Raw genomic sequence first — 22,948 nt, forward strand, 5'->3', positions numbered from 1 at the left:
GAGGAGGCGACTGAGGACAAGAAGAGCTGGGGAGGCTCCTCCCCCCTTCCTGGCAGCAACAGAGAAAAGGCTGTCCCCACCGCCCGTGCGGCCCGGGGGCGGGAGGGAGGCCGCGTCCCCACAGCGCTGGTCCTGGGGTTAGGCTGTGGCGCCTGGCGACTCCAGGCTGGATTTAGTTAGCTCCACTCCCTGGCAAGGCAAGACTCTGCTCCTCTGGCGTCCCCTGTCTGCCCTGAGACTGCTGCCGGAGCGAGGCGGGGCTCACGCAGTGTGAGGGAGGGACGGAGGCTGACACCAGGGCCCCATGGCCATGCACGCCTGGAGCCTGACACCAGCCCTGAGCCGGCCCCATGCCCAGCACGCCTGCCCCGCTGGCCGGCACGTGCGCGTCAGGAGGCCGCAGGAAGCCCAGTGCAGCCCGCCGCTGCCGCGAGGCCCCGGAGATGCGGCGGGGCGCAGGCAGGGGCGCCCGCTGTCCACTTGCCTTCAGCACATCCTCGTGCGAGGAGCTGCACTCCACCGACTCCCGCAGCTCGGCCACCGCGCCGTCCTCTGCCACTGACACCAGCTTCACCGGCACCGCCACCGTCTTCCCCGTGAGGATGGCCGTGTTCAGGATCTCCGCCTCCTGCAAGACCAGACACGCCTGTCAGTCACACACCTGGGCGCATGGCCGCATCTCTGGGCAGCGCGCCCTGCCTGGGAGCGGGCCGGCGCATCTCTGGGCAGCGCGCCCTGCCTGGGAGCGGCCGGGCGCATCTCTGCGCAGCGCGCCATGCCTGCCCTCAGCCCTCCCCTGTGGGTTGGGCCTGCAGCACACACCAGCTCCAGTGCGTGCTTTCTGGTGAAGTCACATGAGCCCATGTTTCCCCTGGAGAAGATTCAGCTCCAGGAACCATGATTCCTCCCTGCATTGCTGTTGTCCCTGTCCAGTGAAGGTCAAGGCCCCAGCAGCCCACACATCTGCTCAGCTCCAGCTCGCCCCAGGCCTCTGCACTGCTACAATGAGTTCTGTCCCGTCATGCCCCACCTCTCCAGTGAAATCTGATCGCATCTGGCCCTTTCCCTGACAAAACCATAGCGGAGTCAGGACGCCTGTGGGAGAGCTCCCAGGACGCTGCTGCTGCACAGTGCCCGGTGCTCCCCTCGTGGCCAGCACTGAAGGCCGCCTGGGCGTCGGTTTTCACATGGAGTTTTAGGGTCTTCCGAAGCCGGCAGCAGGTACACGCGTTTGTCACCCGCCAATGACCTCTCCCTCTTCCTTACGCTAACTCCCCAGTGCTTCTTACGTAAGCTCTGGTTTTTCCGTTACAGAGCGAAATTAGTGTGACAGCTCATTCGGTTTAGTCTTTGCATATGGTAATGTCTAGATATTTTTTTCATTATTTGGATTCTAAAAGACAAGACTCCAGTTTGGAATGCTCTTGAATTTAGGACTCTACTTTAAACTGTCTGAATACGTATAGGGCTCCAGGCGCGGTCTCAGCCCAGACAGCCAACATTGTGGGAAAGGAAGGCGGCCAAGTCAGAGCTGCGTCCGCTGTGGGCCATCGCACACGGCCAGCTGCTCCGAGCCCGCCCTGCGAGAGGGCAGACGACTCTGGAAACGAGTGGACAGGAGCGCTCCAGCTCTCCAGCCCCATTGGCTGGTGGCAAAGGAAAGACACGGGTGGGGGCCGCCTCTTCATCCTGACCACAGGCCTCCGGAGCCTGCACACGCGTGGGCAGGGCAGAGCCTCCTGTGGCCACACACACCCCGCCACGCGTGCTTCTGCACTCTCAGGGCAGCGTTAAGGGCTGACGAGCACCTGAGCACTCTCGTTTGCGTGGAGTGAGTGTCCAGCGTCCGGGTGTCAGCGGAGACACTTGCTCGCCTTTTTGTCCAGCCTAGAGGGCCATGTTGAATGCTCCTTTGCGGGCCAGTCTCCCACCAACAGGCCTGAGGCAGCGGGGAGCTGGCTCTGCCCCTGCTGGGGGCACGGTTTAGATCTAGGATTCTACTCCGACGACTGAGCAACTTTCTGCATTGCTAATGCATTTATTTACACCAAGACATTCGCTCTTTCTCACAGCATCACTCTATATTTGAAATTTTCTTGGGAATATTGTTCAGTTTTAAGAACTAAGCTGAGGGACCTTACAGACATAAAATCCACTGTAGCCCCACAGCAGAAAAGGATTAAAGGAAAGTTTCTGGCCAACATCCCACCAGCAGCCTTGACCCCAGAGCACCTGACATGCTCCACTGACTCTCATGATTAAAAGCCCACTGGTCAGGAAGAATGTTCCAGAACCTCCATGCCTGTCCCACAGACTGGCCCACAAGGGTGCCTAAACTCTTCCTTGTCCCCACATCAGACACAAACTAGCTCATGGTGTATCCATCTGGCAGAGACTAGGCCACAGCCTGCACCCTCATGTACGTGCTGTCCCTTACAAGGAAGGCTGAGCAAGGAGGTTTGGGGAATTCACTAGGAAAGATGAGCTGCACCCGACAAGGAGCTAGCACCATGCACAGCGGACGGCTTTGGGGATGCTGCCAACAGCTTCCACCTGTGTGTCGTGCTGCAGGCTGCTCTTCCAGGTCTGCTCTCTCACACGAGTCACCCCTGACTGCATCTTATAGAAGTGTCCACAGCAGACCGAATCCCAGGCCCTCAGATGCTGAAGGGATACAACTGTGAGAATTCATATTTCACGGCAAAACAAAGCACTGGTCCAAGAAGCATGCCCACATCAGCCGTGACATTATTTTTCTCTTGTCTTGAGAGTCCATTCAAAGGCGATACTTAAGAATGGAAGGATGGGACTGGGAGGCCGGGAGCCTTGTGGTACAACAAATTACAATATTGCTGGTTTGAGTCCTAGCTATTCTGTTGCAAGCCCAGTTCTCTATTAATGTGCCTGGGAGGCAACACATGAAGCCGAGGCTTGGGTCCTTGCCATTCAGGCCGGACACCCAGGTGGAGTTCGAGGCTCCAACTTTGGCCTGGGCCAGGCCTGGTTATCGTGGGTCTCCGGGCAGTGAATCCCAGGTGAAAGCTCCTCACCCTCCCTTCTCCTCCCTAGCCCCCTCTCCCCTCCCTTTCTTTGTCACTCTGCCTTTCAAATAAAGATTCTTTTCAAAGTGAAGAAATGCAAAAACTACACCTGGTAAGGCATGCATCCTGACCAACCAGTAGAGATGCCTGGTCCACGTGGCTGGCTGCTGAGGGAACAACAGGCAGGCGACTTCCAGTTCCCGGGGAACAAAGCAGGCCCCGGGGTGCTCCCCTCGCAGGTCCCGTCAATGCTCCCAGCCACCGGATGTGAGGTCCAGGTTGTTTGTGACTGCAGGGCCGGTGTGAAGGAGCATCTATGTTCAGCTATGCGTCCTCTTACACCTGCACGGCACCAGGGACCTTAGGTGCTCCTGATGGCAACACAGTGTCCATTAGCCCTGTGATCTGTGTTTCTGTGCTCCTGACCTGTGAGGGCCGGGCAGCAGCAGTGCGGAATATGAACCAGTTTCTTAAGGCAACTTTGGAGCTACTTGGAATGTCACTGTAACACCAGCCATTCTAAATCACACACAGTGCTTTCCAACTTTTGCAAGGCTGTGGCTACCCCCAGGCTGCACCACACCGTCCTCCCTGCCTCGCTGGCCCCATCTGCTACCCTCACGACTGCCTGTCGCGAGTTTAGGTAGCCTTGACGGAGACTGACTTCTGAAATCCTGTCATTTCCCAGCAAAGGCTGGCGGTGTAACAAGAAGAGCGATGACTCTTGGCCCGCTCTGGTCTTCTGCGTGTCCACCTAGATGGTTTCTTCAGCCACGCATCCCCCGTCCTCCAGCACGCCCTGCCAAAGATGGGAATGCGTTTTTCATCCATGCTGCGTTAAATGGGAGAGCTGTTGGATGGCCATGGCAAGCCTGTAGCTAATTAGCAATGATGCCCTGTCTTTATAAATAACCCATGTGCTGCTTTTAACAAGCGGGCAGCATCATCCATCGTGCTGGTACCCGCACTGCACACAGCAAGCACAGTCCACCGGTCCCCCAAGAACGTGGGCTGCAGCGCAGCACGGAGAATAATGGTGTTTTAGCCGTCACATGGGGCAGCGCCGGGCTTCGTGCTGCAGAGCCCGTGTGGGGCTGGCGCTCCGTCTCACCTTTTCCGGCTTAGGCTGCCTTCTGGAAGCCACGGAAACTCAGGGCACGCACCCTGCTTTCCCCTCCCCCTTTCTACATTAATTAAAAAAAAATTCTTCTCCAGTTTATCCGTGCTCGTTGCAGACATAAGACGCCGCAGGAAGTGACTCCCTCTCTCCACTCCCATCTTGCCTCCTTCCTGCCATCATTTGCAACCCGCCTGTGTTTTGAAGACGTTTGTCCCCGTTTATTTAGTGAACACACTAGATGGCACTTTTTTGAATAGCAGCTTCAGACTTTACCTGCTGATTGGTGGTAGATGAGGTTCCCTCTACATCCTCTTTCCTCTCGTGCCTCTGTCAGTGCAGTTTCCCAGTGTGGGTTTTCTATTCACTATATTTATACTTTCAAGGAAATGTGTCCCTGATCAAAGGATGATGTCCCTCAGAAGGGCAGACCCCGGCATCTCGTGTGTCCGTGTGATTTACAGAGGGTGGACTCAGAGAGGCCTGAGGCCGAGATGCAACAAACTCACCCATGCTTTGTGCAAAGGTTGACTATAAACGCTGTCCCTGTTATTTTCAAATGCTCTTTGCTGTGCGGCAGGGATTTCCAGCCTCAACATGCTCAGTATTTGAGGCTGGCCGCTCTGTCAGCACAAGGTTCTGTGACGGCAGCAGCTGCGTTACAATATCCCTGGCCAGTCGAGGCCAGCAGCACACCCTCTCACCACCTGCACATCATGCCGCGTGTCCCTGGGGCGGGAGGGACATGGTGGTGGGACTCAGGAGTAGGATTTGGTTCCTTTACGATTGTTTGTATATCCTGGAGTTATTAGTCGCCTTTCTCTTGCTCCCACCACAGTTCACCTCTAGCACAACCTTTGTCAAGTTTTTGCTGACCTTGAGGTTTTCAGGCGACTGACTCATCAGAAACTTCCATGTTCCGTTGTTTTCAACTGATCGATTCTGCAGGCCAACTGTCTGGATGTGATTGGGGGAGTTTTCCTGACTGTTGTTGCAAGAGGAGATGGAAAGTCTTGGTTTTTCTTCAGACTAAAAGTATGGAGCCACTGTGTACATAGCCTTGTACAACCAGAATGGGCCTTGGAAATAAAAATGTACATATTAAAACCATATTTTACTGTGCCAGAGGAGCTTGCTGTTAAACAACTATCCTGAAATAATTCAAGCCCCAGCTCAAACACTTTGACCCTCCACGTCTCCTTCGGGGGAGACAGCATGCACATTGCTTGTAGTTTCTGAGACGTTATATAAAATAGCCATGGGACAGGGCGGCATGGAGAGAGCAAAGGGTCTGACTCTGGGGCCAGGCAACCAGAACCTGCTTGCTCTGCAACTCGGCAGGTCAGTTCAACGGGGATCACCAGGGTCGCACGCCACGGTGGTGCTGTAGGGAATGTGTCCGGGAAGCTGCTTAGTGCTCTGATGTCTCTCAGAAGTGCAGGTGCATGGCTGCTTTAGTTATCATCACTGGGAATCATCCTCAGCCGGTGCCGAGTCCCCTGGAGTGCACAGTGCAGGAGGGGGCAAGGAGACACACAGGTGTTAGGTACACTCAGGTCCTCGTGTTCAAATCCAGACACTGCCACTTCCGAGCAGCTTGACTTTGTGAGTCCCGGAAGTGCTCGGCACTTCTCATCTGGGAAGCAGAATCCCAAGCAGCACTGATCTCAGGAAGTCCTTGCGAGCTAATGCGCGGACACATTAACACAGGGCTTGCATAATTAATTTCTCAATAAGGTTATTATTAGTAGTATCATAATACTTTCAATGACTTATATCGATTCAATATGTTCTTGGCAAATGGAAAAGGCACTTGAGAGAAAAGGACTTGGAGGAGGGATGGAGGCGGGGGAGGCAGGGGTGAAGGAGGCGGCTGCTTCACGAGGCAGCTCCCTCAGGTTCAGTCCTGGTGGGGGCCTGGGATGGGAGGCAGGGACCTGCTGTCCCAGTGGCTCTCAGGGCCCACGCCACTGAGCCCACACTGCCCGTAGGAGCTGTTGTGTTGGCCGGAGGTTCACCCACAGAACCCTTGGGCACAACACTCGGGTTGTTCCACCGAGGGGCAACAGCGCTCCGATGCTGAGGGAAAGGTGGAGGTCAGGGTCTGACGGAGCTTTGTCATGGGTCGTTTGAAGGGTTTTCAAGGGTGATGTTCACTGTGTACTATTTGTTTATTCTAGAAGCTAGACTCTCAGGCAGTTGGTCTCCGTGGTCATGTATGGTGTTACTGGAAACGCCCAATAAAAATGGGGAGAGGAAATCAGCCACGAGTTCTTGGCCACCTTCACCTCACACACCTTCTGCATCAGGCTCACCTCTGGAGGGAGCACGGGCTGCAGGACCCCAGGCGGGCGTGTGCAGAGCTCAGCCCAGCCTCATACTGCGCTGGCTCCCACCTGGGCTCAGACATGTGTCCCGGGTTGGCGCTGGGTGTGGAGGTGAGGGCGACGTGGCAGCTGGACTCCTGTGCCTGATACAAAGTGGGTGATTCTCAGGCCGGCTGAGCGCTGCCTTTTACAACGATGGATATCAGCATGAGAGAGCTACTGGTACCACCACGCTTCGGGCAGCTCGGTTCACACCAGCTGGGATACGGAATCGGCAGACGACTGTCACGACACGACACTACTCAGCCATAAAAGCAGGGGGTCCTGAAGCAAGATGGATGCAGCCAGAAGCCATGCTGGTGAAATGAAGCCATCTCAAAGACAGCTCGCGTGTGTCTCCTAGAACATTCGAGTAAGGATAGGGATGGCCACGCCGCGGTGCCTACCAGGGTGCCAGTCCTCTCCTGCCAATCACAGGTGCCAAGGCAGCTAGCTTTAACACCTCCCACTCCACAACGGCCTTTATTCATGCCTTTAAGTGCCACGGGAGATGCTGTGCTTCAGACGCTGTTGAGATCATGGCGTGTGGCCTGGTGTGGCGGCATAGCAGGGGCACCAGTCCCTGTTCCTACTCTCGCATTCTGATCCAGCTCCCTGCTGATGGTCTTGGAAAATCAACAGAAGATGGCTCAAGTGCTTGGGGCCCCTGCCACCCATGTGGGCTTCAAGCAGGCCAGGAACCTGTGACCACTTTGGGAGTACATCAGTGGTTGGGACATCTTTCTCTTTCCTCCCCCCCTCTCTGTAACTCTGCCTTGCAAATTCATCAAAATAACTTTTATTTAGATTAATTACATTTTATCAGGCTTCCATGAGCTGAGCCATGGATACATTTTGATTGCACTTTCGAGGTTTAATAATTTTTCAATGAATTATAATAAATTAAGACTGTAAAATATATGAAAGTGTAGATTTCTGTTTTGTCTTGCTGAGTGAGGTGAGACAGCTCTGGGGGCGCAATCAGGTGGGGTGAGACAGTGGCCTTCGCACTGCAGCGAACTCCGTGTCCTGGAGCAAGGAGAGGGAGCGTTCATTGCCCAGGACAGCTGAGCTCTGCGCCGTTTGCTTCGACAGTTCTAGACCGGCAGGCGTGCGACGCATCGGTGCACACCCAGTCCCCTGCAGCAGCTCAGCCCCCAGTCTGCACAGAGGGGGAGGGTCGGACTGGAGGTCGCTCGGGACACCTCCTTAACCAAATGACTCTCGGTGTCAGAAACACTACGTCCAGTGACAGCCCAAGTCCGGCCACGGCCAAAGCGCCGCTGAGCACGCCAAGTTCAAGTGCTCTGGGATCGGCACCAGAGGCTAACAAGCGGATACTTCATTTACAGCTGCCTGGCAGAGGTCAGCTTCTGCCTGGCGACAGCATGGCGTGTTTGCTTTTTCAAACGGTGGGGTGGGATGGGGGTGTGCCTTTTGTCCGTAGCTAAATGGGCTCTGATCCTCTCCTCCAGGGCAGCAGGGAGATGCATGTCCAATTTTCAAAGGCCACAGAACTCCCTGCAGGCTGTGAGGAGCCTACCAGCTTTACATCCATGAAACTAGGGAACAAATTCGATTCATATGGAGAGGACAAACAATTAACAGACATCAAAGCCTGCTCCGAGACTTTAGGGAGCCACGTGGTGGGTCTCGCGGCTCCACAGGGCCCTGTGAGGTCACACGTCCCTTCCAACCTGCCACCCCAGGGATTACAGCGAGGCCTGTTGTCCAGGTGGTCAGCCAAGCCTCCTGATGTCTGCTAATGAGCAGGCGGGGGTGTGGCTGGCCCCACCCTCGAGAACCCCGAAAGCATTTGCAATTGGCCCAGAATATATTATGTGCCTTTCTTTCCTGCACCAGACAAACTCCCTTATTACATTTTTCTTAGTCTAAAATAAACACTAATTTGCATGCCTACAGCCCACATTAATTAGGACCAGGGTGGCTGCTCTGGAGAAGGTTCTAAGGGGCAGAGGAATCAGTCTGGGGGTCTAGTCACGGTTAGTCACGCGCTGGCCTGGCACTGCGGAGCACTGGCCAGTGACTGCATTCCTGCCCCCTCTGGGGGAACATACTTGTGGTCCTTTGCTGCTGTCCCTGACTGGTCCTCTGCCCGACTCAGGCCCTTGTGGGCACCCAGCCTTTGTTACTGTAGCTCCCAGAAACCATCTTTGAATTTACTGCACGGGTGAACAGAGCGGCTCATGGTGCCCCCTGCTGACTGCAGCATGGTCCAGGGGCCACTGGGCACACTGGCTCGTTGGCTCCACTCAAGCATGAGCTTGTACTTAACATGCAGCTCACTGGGCATTCGTCCAAGCAGCGCTGAAGACTCCTCCTCCAGCCCCATCTCCAGCAGGTTTGCATATAGCTGTGCTCCCTCCCACACTCCGCTCCACGTAGGACTCGAAACACCATGGATGGATCCTTGCAAAGGCCTGCAGGTCTCCACATTTCCCAGCTGGAACTGGGAAGCTTGGCCACACACAAAGCTCATGGCAGATTCATGGCAGCCCAAACTCCCCAGACTTTAGTTCAGCAGACCCACTGAGGCCGCTGTTCTCCCCCCGGGCGGTCCCCGGCATCATCGCCTGGGCACTCATCACCGTGTCCTGATTTAATTAATCTGGGCTTTGGCAGGAGCCACACAGCCGTGTGCGGCCAAGCAAGCATCTGCTGCTGATCAGCTCAGCCGGCTGGAGTGTGGTGTTAGTGAGTCCAAGGTCAAGGGTTCAATTCCCATCAGGCTGCAGGTCTGTGCAAAATTAAAGACTGAGCTGATGACCCTGAGGTCAGCCAGCAACTTCCTAACAGAGAAAATGAGAATAGATACACCTACTATGGCCCAGCTGTCTTGACTTGCTGGGGTTGAGGGGCCTGTGAGGCCGGACGCAAAGCCGTGATGCCCAGTCAAGGCCACCTGCTCTGACAATGCAGCAGTGGCTGGCACCCACTATCCCGGGAGTTCAGACGTCCAGGGAACAGGACCCATTCATCAGGATTTCTCTTTGTGTCTGCCCAAGGGACTTGGCCGAGCGTGGGCACTGCCCAGGAACTCACAGTGTTGGAGCTGTGTCCCCCGCTCAGATTCTGGATGAACTGTCCAGGACTGGAACTCGCTCACCGGGGACTGAGTCTCCTCCTGGGTGCAGCTCCTGGCAGTGTGAGGACTGCGGAGCGTGATCTGTCTTCAAGTGACAGTCCCTCTCATCAGCAATGCCAGGGTGGCCGTCCCGATGGGGTCGCAGCCACCACAGGCACGCTCGCACCCACCCACGACCCAGGCAGATGACCGCATGGGGAGGGTGGCCTGCAGATGGGAGAGAGAGAAGGTTCCCTGCTCCACGTTGAAGGAACACCAGGAGTGGGGCTGGTGGCACACACACAGAAAAGGGAATGCTGCCAGAGCTAAACACAGGGAACACACAAGGCTCCGATCTGTGGTCCCAGAGCGCCTGGTCCCGAGTCCCGTCATGCGCTCCGGCAGACTGGATGCTCAGAGGAGCCTTGAGCTCATCATTGCAGTGCATCGTCCCCCACGCGCCCACAGCTATTGTCGTCTCCCAGTCTCCCGAGACCTCAGCAGCTACGAACGGTCTCAGCACCTGCAGCTCCCCACCGCTCCATCCACTCCCTGTTACAATGCCTCCTAGCTCTCCTTATTTCTCTGTTCATTTGGTTATCTGTTCAAATGCCCACAAGAGGGCCGAGGGAGGCAGCCCTGCGTGTCTGAACACCGCTAAGTCCATCGCACCAGAAGCACACTTGGCCCCCAAGAGGCTCTCAACAGTCAGCGTTGCCACAGGTATCAGCAAAAAAGTTCTAAAGACACACGTTGTAGCAGAAAAGTTCGGGCTGCTGTCTGCAACACGGGTACCCCGAACAGGTGCTGCTCTGCTGCAGGCTCGACTGCCTGCTAATGTGCCCGGGAAAGATGGCATGAGAGCTTGGGCCCTGCACCCCCGAGGGAGACCTGGGGGAAGCTCCCGGCTCTTAGATTCAGCCTAGCACAGCCCTGGCCATTGCAGTCATTTGATGAGCAGATAGATAGAAGCTCCCTTGCTCCCTCCCCTCTCTCTGTAATACAGCTTTTCAAATAAATAAGATATAATCTTTAACTAAAAACAACCACTTTATTTCCTGACTTAACCCTCTTCCCTATATTCTAGTCCCCGTTGGCTTTTAATGTTCTCCTATGGAGGCTGGGGAGCTGCCAGGGGCCACTGCCAAGCAGGGTGTATTTTTGGGGAGGACAGGATTAAGTGTAAAATATGCTTCCTGGTTTGTTGGAGAAACTAAAAGGAGCGAGATGATAAATGCGTGTCCCAAGGGAACGGAGTCTGAAGTCAGAGTCTGGTATTAATTAAGTTCTCCACTACGGGGCTTCACATTCGCAAGGATCAGTGGATTCCAATTTTAAAAAGTTTACATCTGAGAAATTACAACCTGATCAATTCTTGCAAAGGGTGTTCTGAGCAAAACCAAAGGAAAATTATGCAAAATGTAAAGGAGCTTCGTGACTTTCAAGTCAAACGTCTTAATGAGCTGTGGGGATATTTTGTTTACTGTCTCCCAGAGATTGAAAAGTGCACAAACAAAGGTTTTGAAGTGTAAATTCTCCTTGACTTCAGGCAAAATGTGACTAGGAGTTTGGTTATACAGAAAAAAAAAAAACCCTCAAACAAGTGACGGCATTAACAGGACACACACTTTGTAGCTTCTTTACAGCCAGCTGTGCAGGCTGGGGTGCGGGAATGCTGTGCAGATGCAGTGCAGGGAGTCAGGCCGTGTGGAACCTGGGGAGCCACTACGAGGCTGCGGCTGCGGGCGACCCCAGGTGCAGGGAGTCAGGTGGGGAGGACCCCAGGTGCAGGGAGTCAGGCCGGGTGGAATGTGGGGAGCTGCTATGATGGCGTCCTTGGGAGCGGCAGGCGAGTCAGGGACCGCCACCCTTTGCCGTGGAGGGCGCTGCAGCCGCGGTAGGCAGCACGGCTTTCTGGATGGGCCAGGAGAATTTATGCTGACACCCCCTCTGAGCGCTCAGGAGCTTGACGGGTTTCCGAAGCTTGGCCCGGGGAAAAGCTCCGTCTCTCCCAGGTCTGATTCACGTTGACATCAGCCCTGTTCTCACCCGACCCCTCACGACCCAGCAGCTTCTCCTTCCTTCTTTTCAAAAATGAAGTCCGTTTCAAGAAAGTTCCCACTTTGTCTACATTTCTTTAGAATATTACAGGCAGGTGGATTCACAAGCCCTGAAGAACGCCGATAGCAAGGACTAGGTGTGCTAATTGGATCGGTTTTTGATAACTGATAGAAACACCAGAACTCACTGGGGGAAGATAATGACTTTGACGCACACGGCATTTTGTGTGGTGAAATCCCGGATCTTAATAGGACTTTGATAAGGATGAAGCTACAGAGAGAGGGCTATGCAGATCACAGCCAATTGTTAAACCTCATTAAACGTGCTTAATAATTAGCTGGCCAAAGAATCTCATTAGGAGTACATTAAATGTGCATTTAAACCATATTTGAGACACTTCATTAGGAGTGACATGGTAAGCTTTACTGCATAACTTATGTCCCTTTAATCTTATCTTTGAAAACAGACCACTACAATATTAATTTTTCTTTAAATTTTCATTGGAAAGTTAGATATATAGAGAGAGGAAGAGAAACAGAGAGGAAGATCTTCCATCTTCTGGTTCACTCCACAAGTGGCCACAATGGCTGGAGCTGAGCTGATCTGAAGCCAGGAGCCAGCAGCTTCTTCCGGGCCTGCCACATGCGTATGGGGTCCCAAGGCTTTGGGCCGTCCTTGACTGTGTTTCCAGACCACAAGCAGGGAGCTGGAAGGGGAGTGGAGCAGCTGGGACATGAACTGGCACATGCCAGATGGGATCCTGGCACATGCAAGTTGAGGATTTAGCCACTGCGACATCGTACTGGGCCCTAAAATTTTTTCTAAGAGATCCATGTCTTGTCATGAATTTGATAACTTCTGTATTTGATAACTTCCATGTTATTTACGTGAAATAAACCCCACCCCCATAAATGCTTATTTGTTTGTTGTAATTGAAAGACAGAGAGCTGGAGACCCAGAGAAGGACTCAGAGAGGCCTCCTACGCACCGGGCAGACTGAAGCCAGGAGCCAAGAGTTCATTACCAGTCTCCCATAAGGGTGCAAGGACCGGCCACCTGTGCCATTCTGTGTTCTCGCCTTGGGTGCACGTCGGCAGAGCTGGGAGCTGGGCCCAGGAATCAGGTGTGAGACGTGGGGTCTCAGGAGGCAGCTTACCCGCTGTTCTAACACCCATCCCAATTTACCCATTTAAACAAACAGTTCAGTGAATTTTATTCAGTTTTATGTAGCTGTTCAATTTTTATCACAATCAAGTTTCAGAATATCCGATCTCTCCTTCTACGTCACTCTTCTTAAGACCCTCACGAGAAAGACCTCCCTCGAAAACGCCCCTGGCGATGAGCACTGGGCTGAGGGGTCTTAGCTGCATCCACTCCAGATGTTCCAGATGTCGGACATGGGGACTTCTGGTGTCAGCTACCGGTCAGCTCCACACGCAGTCACCACCATGCGAAGGCCTCCTGCTATCTCATGCAGCGAGGAGGAAAGCTTCAAGTGGCAGCAGGTTCAGCTCACCTTTCCTGCACACACAGCGGCGTGGAGTGCACACAGCGGCGTGCAGTGCGTGCACACACACACACAACGCAACAGCCAGCAAGTGGCCACACTCGCAGCACTCACGGATCCAGACCGCCTCCTTTGCTTAGGATTTGAATACCATATAATTTTCTAATCTCTCAGCTTCAGGTTTTTTATGTCTCTGTTTGGTTTTAGACTTTTCTCCTTTTTTCTGGCCACACCGGTCTTAACTGCAGAATCTAATTCATTTCCACCCGCTGTCATCACTTGTATATTTCAATACATTCCTTTTGTGCTTTATTGTATTTTTGGCTTTCTGTTTTCCCAGGCCTTGAAAGTTGATTTTATTTATTCTCTTCCTTGCATTTCTTAAATTAGATTTTCTCCTTTCAATTTTGCTTCCTCTTTGTTTTTGGAGGTTGTGCGCCACCCCTCCCACCCCATCCTGAGTGATTATCCCAGCTTTCATTTCCAGTGAAGCCCACAGAGCTGACCTGGCGACTGTCACTGAGCTGTCAGGAGAGCTAGTGACTAAGATACGCAAATGAGCCCGGCCGCGTGCCGAGCAGAGGGCTGGTGCTCCTGGGCCCGTCCGTGAGCAGCCTGCACCTGCCTGCACCTGCCCGCCCTCAGCTCTGCCGGCACAAGGCATGCTGGCTGCGGTGCAAAACAAGGCTTAGATTCCACAATGTGTTCACACGACGGCTGGAGTCAGCCCTCCGTCACAGCAGGCACAGTGAGCGCGCGCACACACACACACACACACACACACACACACACGACGGCTGGAGTCAGCCCTCCGTCACAGCAGGCACAGTGAGCGCGCGCGCACACACACACACACACACACACACACACACACACACACATTGGCCAAGGTAAGTGCGGAGCCATTGAAATGTCAGCAATGGAGCCTTCCATTGTGACGCAACGTTCTCACTCAGCCAGTGCTGTCAGCTGTGGCCCTCCCACCCTGGCACCCTCCGTTTGCAGCAGCGGCTCCCAGTTCCGCTTCTCCAGAGCACGTTCAGGACTGCGCTGCTGGAACTGGGCCTGGGATCCCCGCTCAAGAGGCGGTGTGCCTGCCACAGCACAGCGAGAGGGCAGCCGCGCTGGCAAACTTTGCGAGCAGAGCAGCAGACCGAGGTGTCCTCTGCGTGCCGAGGGCCTGGCAGCAGGACTGCCGGGTGGCGGGGGACATGAGCCTTGCCCACCACGTGGCACGGGCACAGAGTGAAGCAAGTCCAGGTCTGCCGGCCAGAGCTCGCAGCCGGAAGGAGCTGGGCCTTGGCTGTCCCCGCTTCCCAACAAGGCACTACTATCACCTGCCAAGAATTGATTTCAATTCTTGCAAAGGTGAGGTTAAGGCAACATAAATTAAATTCTTTAATGGGATTTTCTTGATCATGAATGAGAAATATAAAATGTCAATATCAAATACAAATTATTCTTGATTAATTTTATGGGTTTAGCTAACAACTGATTGAATACATCTTAGATAATTACTTCCGCCAATGCCACATCTTGGAATTTTAATGAACTGTTAAATGTTCTCCTTCTGAGAGAAGGAAGTGGCTACCTGGCGTAGGTCTGCCCTGGCATAGGTCTGCCCTCTGGGTACAGGTACTTAGGGGTGCTCCGTATGTTAGCAGCCTCCAGGGGATGGTGGGCTGTCAGCTATTCCCAGTGCACGTCCTGGCCTTCTCAGGCTCAGAGTCACAGGGGAAGACACCAGCAGATGAACTGCTAAAGAACAGAAGGGGTGAACCTGAGGCGGGTAGGCGTGTTATGCTACAAAACCCCAACACGAGGTGCCTGGTAGGAGAGCAGGGTCGCACATACCTACGCCAGGCTCATCCAGCCAACTGCTCCTGAGCCTGTGTGTGGTGCCTTGGTGACAGGTCACAGCAGACGGCTCAGCATCGTCCGAAGGCTGTGGCACGGCGGGCTAGCCTTCTGCTTCCATTCCTTAGCAAGCATAAGCCCTGGCTTCTGCTTGCTGTTGAGCTGCCCGTCAGTGTGCCTGGGGGGCAGCAGCTCAGGCCCTGGCCATTCCCTGGGGGACCCAGCTAGAGCTCTGGGCTCTGGCCACTCCCTGGGGGACCCAGCTAGAGCTCTGGGCTCTGGCCTGTTGACCTCTGGCTGAGAGGGCTAGAGAGAAGTAGTAGACCAAGACCTTTCTCTGTCCTTCTGTCATTCAGCTTTTCAGACAAAGTAAACTTTTGTAGAGCCTCATGTATTTAGTACTCAGAACCCCCGGGTAGCACACACAATGTTCAAGTGCTCAGCCTAGATTCCCTTTCTTAAGATCAATACTGTTTAACTATTTGAAAGACAGAATCCATAGAGAGACAGAGAGAGATCTTCTATCTGCTGGTTCACTTCCCCAAAAAGCCACAACAGAAGCCAGGAGCCAGGAGCCAGGGCTGGGCTGACCCAAAGCTAGGAGCCAGGAGCCAGAGATGAGCTGACCCAAAGCCAGGAGCCAGGAGCCAGGGCTGAGCTGACCCAAAGCCAGGAGCCAGGAGCCAGGGCTGAGCTGACCCAAAGCTAGGAGCCAGGAGCCAGGAGCCAGGAGCCAGGAGCCAGGGCCGGGCTGACCCAAAGCCAGGAGATCCCTCTGGGTCTCCCACGTGCATGCAGGGACCCGAGCCCTGGGTTGTCTTCTGCTGCCTTCCCAGGCCAGGAGCAGGCAGCTGGGTTGGAAGTGGAGCAGCCGAGAACACAAACTGACACCCATAGCTTTATCTACTAGGGCACAATGCCCCTGTGCCCTGACTTGGTACTTTATTTTAGAGCCATTTGGGGTTTAGAGAAACTGTATGCGACCCATAACTACCAGTGGAAGTTTACACTGCACGCCAAGACTGCCCAGGTGCACACCATGAGACAAATGCATGCTATGCTGTCCCTACCCGCATGGCGACTTCGAGAATACTTTTCTCTGGAAACACTGCTCTGATCTCCCTCAGCCTCCTGAGGCCCATGCCCCTGCAGCCACGGACCCCCTGAACCCACAACCCACAGCCACGGACCCCCTGAGCCCACACCCCACAGCCACGGACCCCTGAACTCACAACCCACAGCCACGGACCCCCTGAGCTCACAACCCACAGCCACGGACCCCCTGAACTCACAACCCACAGCCACGGACCCCCTGAACCCACAACCCACAGCCACGGATCCCCTGAGCTTACAACCCACAGCCACGGACCCCCTGAACTCACAACCCACAGCCACTGACCCCCTGAGCCCACACCCCACAGCCACGGACTCCCTAAGGCCCACAACCCAGCCACGGACCCCCTGAGCCCACACCCCACAGCCACGGACCCCCTGAGCCCATACCCCACGGCCACGGACCCCCTGAGCCCACACCCCACAGCCACGGACCCCCTGAGCTCACACCCCACGGCCACGGACCCCCTGAGCCCACACCCCACAGCCACGGACCCCCTGAGCCCACACCCCACAGCCACGGACTCCCTGAGGCTCATGGCCCCTGCAGCCATGGGCCTCTCCACTCTCCCTATGGGGGTGCCTCTTCCCTGCACTGTGACCCAACGGCTCATTTCTTTGCCACTCTGTGGACACAATCTTTTTTAATTGTCCCTTGGTCACCAAGGGCCATCTTGGTTGCCGCCAAGTTTTGGCAACGACGATTAATGCGTCTTTAATATCTGTGTACTGTCCAATATGCTTGGGAAGTGCCAGGGGAAGCAGGTCTCTCCCCCGGAGGACTCGTGATGGCAGCACATGCTACCCCAATTCTCGGGGGAGGGCAGCGAGGGTGGAAGGCGAGGACAACGCTGCCATGGCCACAAACTAACGGGGTGGTGAGACATGGGGGTTGAAGCTGGCAGGCACAACACAGAACAGAGCGGGGAGCTGGCAGCCCGGGAGCCAGCTCTGCCCAGCACTTGCCTTTTGTTTAGCCTGCCTGGTGTGTTTTTTAAAAATAGATTTATCTGCCAGCCTCTCAGAATCAAGACATTTCACAGGAAAACACAGTATGGCTTCCACCACAGCACGGGGCACCTGCTGGCTCGGGAGCAGTGCTGGCGTGGCAGGCAGCACCTGTCCAGGCTGAGCAACAGCTGCCTGCGGGCTGGAGGCTGGATCTGCCTGCTGGCCACTCTCCCTCTCTGACCTGGGTCCATGAACCCCACGAGCCCCTCTCATCTCAGAGTCATGCAGCCTGCCCATGGGGAGCTGAGCTAGCCCCGACAGGGAGGCACGGCCTACTCCCCTGACTTCAGATAGCTCAGTCAGCACTGCGGTCAGGGGGAGGTGTCGGGCAGAGCTGTCTGTCCAAGACCCAACGTGGCACGCGTGTGCATATGTGTGTGTGTGTGTGCAGTGAAGGAGACGGGACGGGTCTAGTGTCCCATGGCACGGTGGAGTGGCCACGATTCCCAGTAATGTCTCATTAAGCCCTGGGCCTGGACTGGAAGACAAACACAAAGAGGCTTGAAAAACAGAGGAGACAAAAGTGCCAACTCCCGGATCTGATCAGTGCGCGGCCTTTACCCGCGATGAAACAGCACAGCGTACCCCACCAACACGCACGAGAATCGCTTGTTAATGAAAACGTAAACACAGCAAGGGAACGCTGAGTTATCATCTTTCCTGAGGTGCGCTGGGGAAGGGGACCCGCTCCTGAAGGGCTGGTGTGGGGCTTCCGCCCGACCATGTGGTACGCAGCTCTGGCCTCCGTGCACCTGCCTGTGTGTGCCTAGAATGACGAGCGGGCGGGGCCATTCACCGTGCAGTTCAGGCTTCCAGAGACTGGAATGTACAAATTGTCTAAATTATTTGGACAAAGAAGTAGTGGGCTTGAAAGGTACACCTGAATTACTGAGAATGTTTTTATAGGAGACTAGGAGAAGAAACCAAGAAGCAGAAACAACATGAGCCTTCCCGAGGAGAGGCACTGGGGCGCAGGACTGCGTGTCTGACTGGTGCGCCATGGCCAGTGGCACCCTGAGCCAGTGGCTGCTGCTCCTTTAAGAAGCCTGGCCTGCTGGCAAAGAGAAGCTGAAGCTGTACAGACAAAGAGGATGGGGCCAACGCGACCACGGTGAAGCTGACCTTTGGCTGCTAGGCCGTCGGGCCAGTGCAAGGTTGCCAGAGCTGCTAATGCTTCCCAAATTCATGTTCAAATTTTACTTGAACAGCAGACTAGGAAGGACACACACACACAAACAGGTTCCATCTCTTCGTCCACTACCCAAATCCCCACCAAAGCGAGCCTGGGCCAAAGCCAGACAGCAGCCAGGAGGACAGGATCCAGCCTCTGGGCTCTCCACCCTCCGTGAAAATGCACCAGCAACCCAGGCAGTCCAACACGGGGTGTGGTCAGACAGTAGGCATGGGCAGTCCGACATAGGAGTGTGGGTAGTCTGACACAGGTGTGGTCCGACATGGGTTGTGGTCAGTCCGACACGGGGTGCGGTCTGACACGGGGTGTGGTCTGACATGGGACATGGACAGTGCGACACGGGGTGCGGTCTGACACAGGTGTGGTCCGACATGGGTTGTGGTCAGTCCGACACGGGGTGCAGTCCGACACGGGGTGCGGTCTGACACGGGGTGCGGTCTGACACAGGTGTGGTCCGACATGGGTTGTGGTCAGTCCGACACGGGGTGCGGTCCGACACGGGGTGCGGTCTGACACGGGGTGCGGTCTGACACGGGGTGCGGTGTGACACAGGTGTGGTCCGACATGGGTTGTGGTCAGTCCGACACGGGGTGCGGTCTGACACGGGGTGCGGTCTGACACGGGGTGCGGTCTGACACAGGTGTGGTCCGACATGGGTTGTGGTCAGTCCGACACGGGGTGCAGTCCGACACGGGGTGCGGTCTGACACAGGTGTGGTCCGACATGGGTTGTGGTCAGTCCGACACGGGGTGCAGTCCGACACGGGGTGCGGTCTGACACAGGTGTGGTCCGACATGGGTTGTGGTCAGTCCGACACGGGGTGCGGTCTGACACGGGGTGTGGTCTGACATGGGACATGGACAGTGCGACACGGGGTGCAGTCCGACACGGGGTGCGGTCTGACACAGGTGTGGTCCGACACTGGGCCTGGGCAGTCTGACACGGGGCGTGGGCAGTCCGACACGGGGTGTGGTCTGACATGGGACATGGACAGTCCGACACGGGGTGCGGTCTGACACAGGTGTGGTCTGACATGGGACATGGACAGTGCGACACGGGGTGCGGTCTGACACGGGGTGCGGTCTGACACAGGTGTGGTCCGACATGGGTTGTGGTCAGTCCGACACGGGGTGCAGTCCGACACGGGGTGCGGTCCGACACGGGGTGTGGTCTGACATGGGACATGGACAGTGCGACACTGGGCCTGGGCAGTCTGACACGGGGCGTGGGCAGTCCGACACTGGGCCTGGGCAGTCTGACATGGGGCGTGGGCAGTCCGATTCAGATGCTTCCTAGGGCATCTTGAACACTGTGCCCAACATCCTACGTCCAGGTAATATCTTCATTTAGTAGCAGGCTTGTCATGGACACTCACTGGAATGGAAGGGCCTTTTAAGGTACAGAATAAATTACAGCCTCATCCAACCACTTTTTTCCTGCTCATTAAGCTGGTATCAAGGGTATGAAAACCATACAAGGTGTAATAAAGATTTTCTTGTTATGTCTCCCTTTCCCTTAATCGAAAAGGTGTTTCTAAAGCATCCTAAGTAGCTCATTTTATTATTTTTTTTTCTAAAAATATGTATCAGGAAATTGCTGAGGCTGAAAATCTGGAACTTAATGTACATAGCTTCTCCGGGTAGTGAACAAATTGCTATCAATTTATATCTTGCTAACTCTTCAGGTCTGGGGTTAGTCATCGGGGGCTTCTGTTTCTGGGAGTGTGAGTGGGAGCGACTGGCTGCAGGCTTCCAGCTGGCACGTGCCAGGATCTATTTCTCAGTGCTGACGTGTGTAGCAGTCGGCTGCGCCCAGTGCCCAGCTCTGGCCTCCTAGCCGTCTGGAGCCGGCAGCGTGCGCCGTTCTCTCTACCTTGGCAAACAGCAGGACTTGCTCTGAGTGCAGTGATTGAAGGATGCTTTCCAGCGCTTGAATGCCCACACATGGTAAACACTCAAGATCTGCCTGGTGCGGGCACTGCCATCTGAGGACAGGATGACCCTTTGTTCTCAGGGAAGCCTGACCCCAGGAACGCTGTGCTATGGCTTTCCCTAGGGCGTCAGGGGGCGAGGAGTTGAGCCACCATTCATGAGCAGTGCACTCCGTGTAAAACTTCAATATTAAACCAGAATTCAATGAGAGCCGCCCAGCGCTAGCAAAGCTCCCAGGCAGCAGCTTCACCCTGACAGACCGGCAAGGTCACACTGACATCGTATGCCCACACGTGTGCACACACTCGCATCCAGGCCCATCCAGGCCCTGCTCTCTGGGCTTCAGCCACGGGCTTCACAGCGAATGGGTGTGTGAGGCTCTTGCTGTGTCAGGATCCCGTCCTTCCGAAGCCCTGCCTGTCATGGCACCCACGTAACACCTGCTGAACAAATGCAGCAATAAAGCAGAGTATTAGCTCAATTCCTGTGGTAGCATCTTCGAGCAAGGCCAAGGATACTAATTGAATAAGCAATTAACTTTGGAAATACTAATGCACATGAAAGCGTAACAAATAAATTACTAATTGTTCTTCCCTGCCAGAATCATCAGCTGTTTGTTCCTCAGTAACAACACTCTATCCCTCTTGGGCACCTCATTAGCTTCCTGGGTGCCTACCGAGTCCCAGGCGTCTCAGAGGTCAAGGCAGGTGTCACCAATGCTCGATTGCCTGAGCTGGGAAGGTGATGTGCTGGCGTTTTGAGAGCTCAGTGCAGCCACTGTGAGGAGGCGGCTGGCTGGGGCTGTCAGTCTCAGAAAACACCATGCATCCACACTTCTCAATGTGATCCCCAAATGTCGAATATGGACAACTCAAGCTTTCAAACACTGCAGGGTCTCAGCTCACTGCGAGGTGAAGGAAGTTAAGCCACCAACTGCAGTACCAGCCTCCTGTGAGTGCTGGTTTGAGTCCTGGCCACCTCACTTCTAATCCAGCTCCCTGCCAAAACATGCGGGAAGGCAGGAGAACGCGGCCCCAGTGCTGGGGACTCTGCCCCCATGTCGCTTCTGGCTGGCCCAATGCCAGCCAACACGGGCACCCGGGGAGGGAACCAGCAGAAGGAAGAGCCTTTCAAAAACCTTTAAAAACACAGAAGCAAGAATAAAAAGGCAACCTGGCAGGGGCAGACATGAGCACCTGGTTAGCCCTGCCGCCTGTCGTGGGCCGCCTCTTCCTTGGGAAGGAAGTGTGGTTGCCAAGGTCCTGCATGGATGCTGCCGACAAGCTCAGCGCAGTGTCGGCGGAGAACACCTGCTGGCACGTGTGCTGGGCAGCTCGCCCTCCAGGCCACCCCAGCCCCCGCCGTGCCCCATGGCCAGCGGCCAGCCTGGACTAACAGTGTTTCCCTTGGCTTCTCTGCCCAGCTGGGGTTGATCACTGGAGAGTAATGTTTCAGGACTTGGTTTTCTGTCCCTCTGGGTCCCTACCCTTGTCTGGGGTACCAGGGGCTGGTTGTGCCCTTTGTCACTCCACACAGCTGTCTCATTGGGAGCAGGTCCCTGCTACAGATCCTGTGTCCCACTGCACCTCGCTGCTTCCCTAAACAGCTTTATCGTTCTCTGTCCAAATGGCCCAAAGCCAGGCATTGTTTCCCAGGGAGTCAGAAGGTGCTGCGCTGCGGCTGACAACATTCTAACTGATTAACGCACTTGGCTGAAGTACCGAGAAGTCAGGGGGCTTGCCCAAGGTCACACATGGAAAGGCTCGAGTTGGGATTTGAATCTGGCTCCAGGTTCCACACTCCTGTCACCCAGCCCCAGGGAATGTAGGGCCACCACGACCCAGAGAGCTTTCAAGAAGGAGAGAAGATCTGAAATGCACCTACAAGGAGGGAGGGAGGGAGGAGGGTTGGATGGAGGGAGGGAAGGAGGCCAAGGGCAGGGGGAGCGAGCAGTGGAGGGCACTTTGAGGGCGCTGTGTGCAGGGGACACCAAGCCAGTCAGTGGCACCCGCATGTGACCGGAAGAAGGTGGGGAGAAGGAGCCAGGAGAGCAGCAGGCAGGGTGTCTGGATACTGGATACTGCCGGTGTCTGCAGGCAGAGCTGGCTGCTGCGGTCACTTCCACCCTGCCATCACCACCACTTTGCGCTCACCTGAAAGGGTAAGCATTGTCCTCTTGGCAGGACCAAGTAACTGTGCTGGGCCCAGAAACCAGGGGCCGGGCCTGGTTGCCATGGAAACCCTTCACACAGGGTTCCACTGTGTTGGAGTTGCAGACAGTGTGTGGGAAATCAGGGTCCTTGGACAGCTAAGTGGGGCACTGATGGCCTCATTAGGCAGGTTGGCATCAGCATGTTCTGTCATTTCATCACACATTTCCACAGGCTTGAATGCCATTAGGATCAAGTCCAGATGTCCACTGTGCCTCCAAGCTCGTCCAGAGGGCCTCATTGGCCTCTGGGCACGCGCCAAGCCCTCCCACAGGCTTGCCATCACAGGTGTCCATGCGTGGGTGTCCATGCGTGGGTGTCCATGCATGGCTATTGCAGTTTGGATAACGGTGGGAAAACATGCAACGACAAGAGGCCGGGGACTTTCAAATTCAAATTCGTGCTCAAATTTGGTCACATGTGAGACGTGTTACCCTTCGGGAACTCATCACACACA

General features: G+C 55.2%; 1 protein-coding gene across 1 annotated transcript in view; it reads right to left on the reverse strand.

Moving 5' to 3' along the window:
• The window catches only part of TMEM132D (transmembrane protein 132D), a 259,981-nt gene that overhangs the window by 31,919 nt on the left and 205,114 nt on the right, over positions 1 to 22,948 (reverse strand). The window contains exon 5 of the mRNA XM_040986864.1: positions 485 to 628. Within this exon, the coding sequence (XP_040842798.1) occupies positions 485 to 628 (144 nt within the window). The remainder of the gene's footprint in view (positions 1 to 484; positions 629 to 22,948) is intronic.

The sequence above is a fragment of the Ochotona curzoniae genome, unplaced genomic scaffold, assembly GCF_017591425.1.
Source record: "Ochotona curzoniae isolate NIBS_2020 unplaced genomic scaffold, NIBS_Ocur_1.0 contig_46, whole genome shotgun sequence".
NCBI classification, from domain to species: Eukaryota; Metazoa; Chordata; class Mammalia; order Lagomorpha; family Ochotonidae; genus Ochotona; species Ochotona curzoniae.